This window comes from Somniosus microcephalus, chromosome 8, assembly GCF_052327205.1.
Source record: "Somniosus microcephalus isolate GS21.2 chromosome 8, FLI_Smic_1.0, whole genome shotgun sequence".
In the NCBI taxonomy this organism is placed as follows: domain Eukaryota; kingdom Metazoa; phylum Chordata; class Chondrichthyes; order Squaliformes; family Somniosidae; genus Somniosus; species Somniosus microcephalus.
The window spans coordinates 226,498,671-226,509,341 of record NC_140994.1 but is presented as its reverse complement, the minus strand read 5'-3'; the positions used below and the strand labels follow the sequence as shown (position 1 = coordinate 226,509,341).

The 10,671-nt window shown below is 46.9% G+C and overlaps 1 protein-coding gene across 1 annotated transcript; it reads right to left on the bottom strand.

The window, feature by feature from the left end:
• Window positions 1-4,296: 4,296 nt before the first annotated feature.
• Window positions 4,297-10,453, bottom strand: uqcrq (ubiquinol-cytochrome c reductase, complex III subunit VII). Its single transcript, XM_085995755.1, has 2 exons — window positions 10,245-10,453; window positions 4,297-4,521 (listed from the first exon to the last, which is right to left on the bottom strand). The coding sequence occupies exons 1-2, from the start codon at window positions 10,396-10,398 to the stop codon at window positions 4,427-4,429; spliced, it is 249 nt and encodes an 82-aa protein (XP_085851881.1). The 5' UTR covers window positions 10,399-10,453; the 3' UTR covers window positions 4,297-4,426.
• Between the last annotated feature and the right edge of the window lie 218 nt (window positions 10,454-10,671).

Genomic DNA, 10,671 nt, shown 5'->3' with positions numbered 1-10,671 from the left:
TATGTGTATCATTTAAGTGTGACCTGTGAAGGGGAGACCCCTCACAGAGCAGTGTTATTCTTTTGTTTTGTTTTTATAGAAACAAATCGAATCAAGGACACAAGATGAGGTGGACGCTGCGGATGATCCTGATTAAAGCAGGGTGGGGTGATCGGGGAGACACCGAGACATTCTTTACATACGGGTGTATGGGAGGAACTGGCCCCACCGTAACTCGGGGGAGGGTGACACGGGGTAATAATGGTACAATTACATACTCCCACGATGGGAATTGGCCGGGTTGGCTAGGGTCGAACTCGACCAAGTATTCAAGGCAAACCGGGGACAAGATTGGGGAAGTGTCGGTGTCCTGCCCAGAGGTAAACATCACAACTAAGAGGGTACAGGTGAAAGAGGGTAGACGGGTTTGTCTGGAATGTAAGGGGAGCACCCCCATAGGGTGGTGGTGGTGGTTGCGGAAAACAGACAAAGGTAAAAATAACGCATCCACGGAATGGGAAAAGTTGGTTAATAATTCAAACAGGCGGACCATGGGAACTAAGGAGGGGGTAAAATTGTGTTGGGATAAATGGTGGAAGAAGCAAGGAGTTTGTGTGTGCGTGGTCGGGTCGGGGCACAACAGCAAAGGCGGGGGCTGCCATTACTTTCAAATGGCAGTGGCAGGACTCTGGGTCAGGAGTGAATTGGACTCAGAGTTTTGACTCTTGCGTGACCCTGGGTCCTCCAAAAGCAGTCAATGCGAGCGAACTGGTCGCGAGCAAGATGAAGCCTCTACCGAAGGCCCCAGCGACTCAGGGTACAGAGGTCAAATGTCCCGTAACGGCACCCAGGCCTAAAAATGGGCTGGTGTTGATACCAACAGGAAAAATAATGTATCATCATACCATATATTACGAAGTAACGTCAGTTATTCTTAATTTAACGGAGTTACAGTTGCCCCAGTGGTGCGCGCCAGAGGCGGAAAAGTTGTTAAAAGAAATGTTCAGACAATTCTACGAGAGGAATTATGGGGTCAAAAGTCGGGTGGGGGGGGGGGGGTGGAAGTGTACAAACCAGTAAATAACAGCCACACGGGCTGGAGGAGACAAAAAAAGGGGTCTGATTAATGATGCGGCCACGATGTTTAATACAGGGACATCACTGGTTAACAGTATGGACAATGCGCAGTAGCAATTACAAGTAAATACCCTAAGGGACCAGCTAAGGAAAATACTGGGGGAGGGTAATGACATTGAGGGTCACGAATTGCAGGAAGACCAGGTGATGACGATTCATCTAAAGGAAATGGTAGCTGAGCTGGAGACTCACGCTCAGACCATCAATGTATTAATAAAGGAGGGCGAAATGCGTCGGATCGGGCTGCCCAAAATGATGTGTGTGTCATGTACGGGCCTGGTTGTTAAACAAGGGGTGCAGTAATTTAGAGGATTTAAAACAAAGCCACGTACCGTCGTGGATCAGTAACAAGCACCTAAAGGCTTTAAGCGCTTACAACAATATGAATCCGTGTCAGCTACGGTCGGCCTCCGAAGCATACCCAGTCCCTGTCAACTGTGGTCAGAATAAACAAACGGTAATGGGGATAGTGCTGAGGATGCCGGTGATGGATCAGGCGCAACGACCCGCACTGGTATACCGGGTGGAAAACATTGGTGTAGTTAGAAACAGGGTACATGTGAAGTTGGGGAACTCGATAACCGGCACTAGTCTGGAGGGATATCAGGGAGGAGATACACATGTGGTATTGTGTCCCTACCATTTGAATCCTTTCGATCGGCCGGTATGTGGGTTTGAATATGGAGACGGGCAGCCTATCAGCTGTATCATGGAAGTGATAGCTCACAGCCATGTCCCGCCCCAGGTTGCGTACAAGGATAACGGAACCTATTGTGTAACCACTAGTGAAAGTCGGTACAGAATACACAGGGACACCTGGTGTCCAGTTCAAGATTCCACCTTTTGCTTCAAGCCCCAGGTAGAGACACAAGTAGCACAAGAAAGGATAATCCCCATCTCAGACCACAAACACATCGGGATCACAGTTAACGGGACTTTACCCAACCTCCAAGAATACACATCGTGTTTTGGATACGATATCCCGCTGTTACCCGAACATTTGGTTAAGCTATTAAAGAACCTAGAGTTGTCCCAAAAACATTATTACGCGTTACAGCAAAAGAATGAGAAAGGGAGGAAATCGAAAAGATGATTACCCCTCCGTGGTGGGATGTGGGACTCAACATTGAGATCCCTCCTTGGATTCGAATCACGTCACATGTATTGGTAATTGTACAATTGTGTATTATGTTGTATCTATTAATCTTGTGTAAATTTAAAAAGGAAGACAAGAAGGGGGAAACTTAAAAGATTGAAACGGGAGATTTAGAGTGTTTGAACCGAATGTATGTAATAAGTGAAATGTAAAGATTTGGTTGAGACCGGCAATGCACCCAAAGGCAAAGAAGAATTCGTCAGGAGTAATGTCTCTAGTATAAAATAGACATTAAAGGGGGGAGTTTAAGTTTCATGAAACAGTTTGGCCCCACCATAAGGGCATGAAACAGTTAACTTTCAAGGCACAGAAAAAGTGCCAGTCATCAAAGTCTGCAGTTCTTGGAGAACACATTGATACTGGACAATGAAAGCTTTGACTCATGATTAACTCTGAAAAGGACATTGACATTGAACTGTGAGGCCTTGAATCATGATTGGTTTTGATGGGAAAAATTAACATCTGGACAATGCTCTGAGGTTAACTGAAACAATAGGGGTCACGATCGACTTCCTGACATGAATGGAAGATACACAAGCCCTGAGCAGACAATCAGCCAACCACCCATCAACAGTAATAGAAATCACATTGAATATGCGTTACAGAAAGCAGGAGAGGAGATAAGGAGTTATCTTCAATCTCACAACTCTGTACACCTCCAGTGATTGGATTACAGGTTGACAAGGTGCGAATGTCAGACAGTTCAGCAAACCAACAACCGAAACTGGTTGGGGGAGGCACAGCATAGGGCCAAGTGACTAAAAGAACTATAAGGAACACACCACAGCTCTTTCTCTCTCGGAAGCTAGCTCTGACTACAGCAACTGCCAGGTGTAAGAAGGGAAGATGGTCATCTCCAGCTCCCAGCCTGCACTCGACGTCAGCCACGACCAGCTGGACGGGTGATTGTAAGTATCAGTTGACTCTACAAGGGGTTTGCGCTGAATAGGCAGCTGCAGTCAGATAAAGGAGGACGGGGACAGGTCACCTCCGATCCAGGCCTACAATCCACAATGGTAACGAGCGGCCGTATGGGTGATTGTAAGTTTCAGCCAAATCTCAACAGGGTTTTGTGTGTTTACTTGGTTTTAATAAACTAAGTTTTGGGTTGAACCTAAACCTTTGTGTTGTCTACCATTTTGTTTCTGTAAAACCCAGAGTCAAAGAACCCTTGTAAGGACGAGGAAACCAAACACCTTACAAGTCTGATGGCTCACTGATGCTTCACTATTTGGTGCATATACACCCAGTAAATCAACAGCGGGCCGTATTATTAATTCCACTGTTAACAAGTTCTGCCAAAGACAGATACCGATGCTTTAAATTTCAATAGTCCTAGATTAACTCTTGAACCCAAGTTATATGAGCCATCGAACTGCAGAGTGTTTGCTAGAAATGGTCAGTTGCAAGACACACCAAAACTCACTCATAATTTGCACATTACAGAAGTCAACCACAGACCAGAATCCTAAGCGGCACAAAGCCAAAAAGCATCAGATATACTGGCAGTCAGTATGAGCAATTGCCTAATAATTAAAGGGCTACCGTCACATTCTGAAGCCAGTGCAGGCTCTTCAACTGGAGTACAACACACACTCAGCTTATTTCACATTTGAAACACGAGAATGGGTGTGGGACAAACTGAGTATCTCAGTTCTGGAATAGAATCAATGCACAATCTTTGCATTCTAAACCAGCCGAGATAGGATCTGAAGCAGTCAAAAAAGGAACAAATCCATTAAAAAAATATATATATAAAGTGCAGTTTTACCTGCACTAAAGCAGGAGATATCTTTTTTTAACCATCTACCCGTGGTCAAGTGGACCCAAGTGAGAGAACTGGCAGGCAACCAGTTTCCAGGCATCTGACAGAGCCACTCGAATTGGACTTCAGGATATAAACATGAGCAGGTCTGGGTGTCCTGTTCAATTTCTTGCCCCCACTTCGACAAAGTACTTCAGCTCACAATTCCTTACTGTTAGATGTAGAATAGTATTGTTTAGTGAAGAAAACTCACAGCAAGTTGGACACAATAAATATTTTATTTTTCAATAGACGGGTACAATTTTTTCAGTAAAACAGAGCCGTTAGGAACGCTGGTCGGGAATACCCTTTGCGTATCAGTAGGAATGATCCTCTCCATATACCACCATTCATTTATCATTGGCAAAGTCAGCCGGGTTCTTTCTCAGTGACAATGCATGTTCATTGTTGGCCCAGATGTAAATAAGGTATGACATCACAAATGCTGGAAAGAAAAAATGCAACAGTTTAACTTCTAAATCAGATCGACAATAATACTTATTTTCATCAAGCTGACAAAGAATGTAATACCAGAAAACGCTGGAAAAACTCAGCAGGCCAGGCAACATCCGTGGAGAGAGAAATAGAGTCAACGTTTCAGGTCAAAACCCTTCAGAACTGAGAAAAAAAAGGCAGGAAATGAAACCGATTAAAAGGCCAGTTTGGGGGCTGGGAAATGGGGGAGGGGATGAAAGAACAAAAGGGAAGTGAAGAGACATTAAGAGGTATTCAAGACGAGACGAGATGGTAATAGGACAGGTAAAGAGACAAAAGATGGCTCTAGATGAAGTGTGAAATGCGCTGGCAGAATGAGAGACAGCTGCCATGTGGGAGAGAAAAAACGGAAAAGGCACAAACCAAAAGTGTGGATACAAAAAATATATAAAAATAATAGGGGCCGAGGTTATGATCTGAAATTGTTGAACTCGATATTGAGTCCGGAAGGCTGTAAAGTGCCTCATCGGAAGATGAGGTGCTGTTCCTCGAGCTTACGCTGAGCTTCCGTGGAACAATGCAAGAGGCCAAGGACGGTGAGGTCTGAGTGGGAGTGCAGCGGAGAATTAAAGTGACAGGCGACCGGAAGCTAGGGCTCACCCTTACGGACTGAACGGAGGTGTTCCGCAAAGCGGTCACCCAATCTACGTTTGGTCTCCCCAATGTAGAGGAGACTACATCGTGAGCAGCGAATACAGTATACTAGATTGCAAGAAGTACAAGTAAATCGCTGTTTCACCTGGAAGGGACGTTTGGGGCCCTGGACAGTGGGAAGGGGGGAGGTATAAGGGCAGGTGTTGCATCTCCTGCGCTTGCATGGGAAGGTGCCGGGCGATGGGGAAGGGGTGCTGGGGGTGATAGAGGAGTGGACTAGGGTGTCTCAGAGGGAGCGATCCCTTCGGAATGCTGAAAGGGGAGGGGAGGGGAAGATGCGTTTGGTGGTGGGATCACGTTGGAGATGGCGGAAAATGATCCGTTGAATGTGGAGGCTGGTGGGGTGAAAGGTGAGGACAAGGGGAACCCTATCGTGGTTCCGGGAGGAGTGAGGGCAGAAGTGCGGGACATAGAACGGACATGGTCGAGGGCCGTGTCAACCACGGTAGAGGGGAATTCTCAGTTGAGGAAAAAGGAAGGCATGTCGGAAGCACTGGTGTGGAAGGTGGCATCGTTGGAGCAGATGCGGCGGAGACGGAGAAACTGGGAGAATGGAATAGAGTCCTTACAGGAGGCGGGGTGGGAGGAAGTGTAGTCCAGGTAGCTGTGGGCTTGTAGTGAATGTTGGTCAATAATCTATCCCCAGAGATGGAGACGGAGAAGTCGAGGAAGGGGAGGGATGAGTCGGAGATGGACCATGTGAAGGTGAGGGAAGGGTGGAAATTGGAGGCAAAGTGAATGAAATTGTCTAGCTCAGGGCTAGAGCAGGAAACGGCACCGATATAGTCATCAATGTACCGGAAAAAGAGGTGAGGGAGGGGACCCGAGTAGGACTGGAACAAAGAGTGTTCCAAATATCCCACGAAAAGGCAGGCATAGCTAGGATCCATGCGGGTACCCATGGCAACACCTTTAATTTGGAGGAAACGAGTGGAGTCAAAGGAGAAGTTGTTCAATGCGAGAACAGGTTCAGCCAGGCGGAGGAGGGTGGTGGTGGATGGGGACTGGTTGGGCCTCTGTTCAAGGAAGAAGCGGAGCGCCCTCATGCCATCCTGATGGGGGATGGAGGTGTAGAGGGATTGTACGTCCATGGTGAAAAGGAGTGGGTTGGGGCCAAGAAACTGGAAACTGTTGAAGTGACGGAGGGCGTCAGAAGAGTCGCGGATGTAGGTGGGAAGAGACTGGACAAGGGGAGAAAAGATAGAGTCGAGATAGGAAGAGATAATTTCCGTGGGGCAAGAACAGGCTGAAACGATGGGTCTACCAGGGCAGTCCTGTTTGTGGATCTTGGGAAGGAGGTAGAAGCAGGCTGTGCGGGGTTGGGGAACTAGGAGGTTGGTGGCCGTGGGGGGCGGGGGGGAAGATCTCCAGAGGAGAGGAGGTCAGTGACAGTCTTGGAAACAGTGGTTTGATGTTCGGTAGTGGGGTCATGGTCCAGGTGGAGGTAGGAGGTGGTGTTGGAGAGTTGGCCAACTCTCCGACACCTCCTCCTACCTCCACCTCAACCATGACCCCACTACCGAACATCAAACCACCGTTTCCAAGACTGTCACTGACCTCATCTCCTCTGGAGATCTTCCCCCCCCCCCCCCCCACGGCCACCAACCTCAATGATTCCCCAACGCTGCACAGCCCGCTTCTACCTCCTTCCCAAGATCCACAAACAGGACTGCCCTGGTAGACCCATTGTTTCAGCCTGTTCTTGCCCCACGGAACTTCGCTCTTCCTATCTCGACTCTATCTTTTCTCCCCTTGTCCAGTCTCTTCCCACCTACATCCGTGAGTCTTCTGACGCCTTCTGCCACTTTAACAGTTTCCAGTTTCCTGGCCCCAACCGTCTCCTTTTCACTATGGAAGTACAATCCCTCTACACCCTGTCCCCCATCAGGATGGCCTGAGGGCGCTCCGCTCCTTCCTTGAACAGAGGCGCAACCAGTCCCCATCCACCACCACCCTCCTCCGCCTGGCTGAACTTGTTCTCACATTGAACAACTTCTCCTTTGACTCCACTCATTTCCTCCAAATTAAAGGTGTTGCTGTGGGTACCCGCATGGGTCCTAGCTATGCCTGCCTTTTCGTGGGATATGTGGAACACTCTTTGTTCCAGTCCTACTCGGGTCCCCTCCCTCACCTCTTTTTCCAGTACATTGATGACTGTATCGGTGCCATTTCCTGCTCTCGCCCTGAACTAGACAATTTCATTCACTTTGCCTCCAATTTCCACCCTTCCCTCACCTTCACATGGTCCATCTCCGACTCTTCCCTCCCCTTCCTCGACTGCTCCGTCTCCATCTCTGGGGATAGGTTATTGACCAACATTCACTACAAGCCCACTGACTCCCACAGCTACCTGGACTACACTTCCTCCCACCCCGCCTCCTGCAAGGACTCTATTCCATTCTCCCAGTTTCTCCGTCTCCGCCGCATCTGCTCCGACGATGCCACCTTCCACACCAGTGCTTCCGACATGTCTTCCTTTTTCCTCAACCGAGGATTCCCCTCTACCGTGGTTGACACGGCCCTCGACAGTGTCCGTTCTATGTCGCACACTTCTGCCCTCACCCCTGCCCCTCCCTCCCGGAACCACGATAGGGTTCCCCTTGTCCTCACCTTTCACCCCACCAGCCTCCACATTCAACGGATCATCCTCCGCCATTTCCAAAGTGATCCCACCACCAAACGCATCTTTCCCTCCCCTCAGCATTCCATAGGGACCGCTCCCTCCGAGACACCCTAGTCCACTCCTCTATCACCCCCAGCACCCCTTCCCCTTCGCCCGGCACCTTCCCGTGCAAGCACAGGAGATGCAACACCTGCCCTTATACCTCCCCCCTTCCCACTGTCCAGGGCCCCAAACGTCCATTCCAGGTGAAACAGCGATTTACTTATACTTCTTGCAATTTAGTATACTGTATTTGCTACTCACGATGTGGTCTCCTCTACATTGGGGAGACCAAACGCAGATTGGGTGACCGCTTTGCAGAACACCTCCGTTCAGTCCGTAAGGGTGACCCCAAGCTTCCGGTCGCCTGTCATTTCAATTCACTACTCCATTCCCACTCAGACCTCACCGTCCGCGGCCTCTTGCATTGTTCCACGTAAGCCCAGCGTAAGCTCGAGGAACAGCACCTCATCTTCCGATTAGGCACTTTACAGCCTTCTGGACTCAATATCGAGTTCAACAATTTCAGATCATAACCTCGGCCCCTATTATTTTTATATATTTTTTATCCACACCTCTGGTTTGTGCCTTTTCTGTTTTTTGTCTCCCACATGGCAGCTGTCTCTCATTCTGCCAGCGCATTTCACACTTCATCTGGAGCCATCTTTTGTCTCTTTACCTGTCCTATTACCATCTCGTCTCGTCTTGAATACCTCTTAATGTCTCTTCACTTCCCTTTTGTTCTCTCATCCCCTCCCCCATTTCCCAGCCCCCAAACTGGCCTTTTAATCGGTTTCATTTCCTGCCTTTTTTCCCCCTCAGTTATGAAGAAGGGTTTCGACCAGAAACGTTGACTCTATTTCTCTCTCCACGGATGTTACCTGGCCTGCTGAGTTTTTCCAGCGTTTTCTGTTGTTATTTTGGATTTCCAGCATCTGCAGTATTTTGCTATCATAAAGAATGTAATACACCCACTGTCAACATGAAACACATCTTGGTCAGGTCTAGCACACAAAGTGAAACTCTCTCTACTCTGTTTGGTGTAGTCCCAAAAATGAAAGGTTGTGGCGGAACCACCAGAGGATTACAGACAATTGTATATAATTCCTTTTACAGCAATGTAGTACAGCTGGGGGCTGCACCTTTAATGTATCTGTTAACTGTATTGGGCTTCTTTCCTGTACTCCGCGTGATGACGTCCGTCACGTGATCTCTCAACGGCGGGAAGAACGTGATGACGTCAGAGCTCGGAACCTGCTAGCAGTTGAGCTCGGAACCTGCTAGCAGTTTCCAGAGAGGCTTTCAAGCAGACCAGACCTATTTGCATTGTATCCTACAGTTTCCTGTACAGCTTCGTTTGTTCATTAAATTTGATTGTTTTTGATTTTCTGAGTCGATCTCAATTCTTCGGCTAGGAACCCCAGTTCCTACAAGGTCATCATTCTAATCCACTGCAACATTCTGTCCCTTACACTGCCACAATTAATGCTTGCAATCTATTTTTGTCCAAATTAAAGTATAAACGACATATCAGATTCCTACATTACATGGAGTTTGTGATCTCAATAACCATACTCACACAGCATATGCATGTGTACTTTTAGCTTTTTTGTGCCTTTATTGGTAAAATAGCAAGATGAAAAGCATTGTGCAAGTGTTTTTTAATCTTGGTAAATGCTTTACTTCCTTAGTTACTGAATGGTGGTACAGGAAACTTTTTTTTTATCCGGCACCGACGTGGTGCCGGTTCATCAAAAATTCCGGATAACCGAAAGCTATAGTAAAAGATACGGAGCTGAGAGCTCCGTATAAAGCAACAAACCCTGTTGCTTAGCAACAGGTTCAGAACAATGGCCACAAGTTCCAAGCGTCTCTGTAGCTTAGCAACAGCTGCAGCCACACCCTTACACAGCAACAGATCAAGGAAGGCAAGTAATAAAACTTACCTGAACCTACTCCTGAATTTTGCCGGTTAACCGAGATTTCCGGTTATTTAGGTGCCGGTAAATCAAAAGTTTCCTGTAAGATGTTTGTTAAGTAAATACACGTGAACTATATTTACGTGTACTGTGCAAGCGTATGCAAGTGGTTTGACTATAATTAGTACATACAGCTAATAACTGTATCAGCATAGACAAACTAATTCATCGTACCTTTAAACCTATGCATGTTTCTATTCCAAATTAACACAGGATCAAGCTAGACCCATACAAATAAAAGTTTTATGAGAGGTCAGCAGAAAGTAACCTACGCTTCACCTGTAACAAGGAATCTATAAAGCAGAACCCAAAAATCATAAAATTCAGTTTCAGTACAGAAAATGCCCGTATTGCTAATGGAAACACTGTTATACTTACGAGGAACAACTCGGAACACCTGACCCTTGAATCTCCTCCAGGTATTGGGAATGCCTTTGGAGAAATAATTTGCAAATGCTTTTTGTTCAAAGGGAGAGATGGTGTAGGTGATGATGTGCCGTAACTTGATCAAGTTTCCAAAGTGGCGACCCATTTTGTAGCAACCAAATCCAAAGTTCTATGGAAAATAGATGTACAAAAAAATCATGGATCATTCAGGCAAGTAACCTACAACTACAAATACTACCCAACCAAACAATGTTGGAATCTACAACAGTTACTGTATTTTCTACACAAGTCAAAGTGTATGTTAGCCTATTGTTACTAAATCTCCCAATGATCAATAATGAAGGGTTCCATCCAAAGAAAACATCAACATATTCATCCCTTCTAAATGCAGGTACTTAGGAAAATGTCTTAAACATAA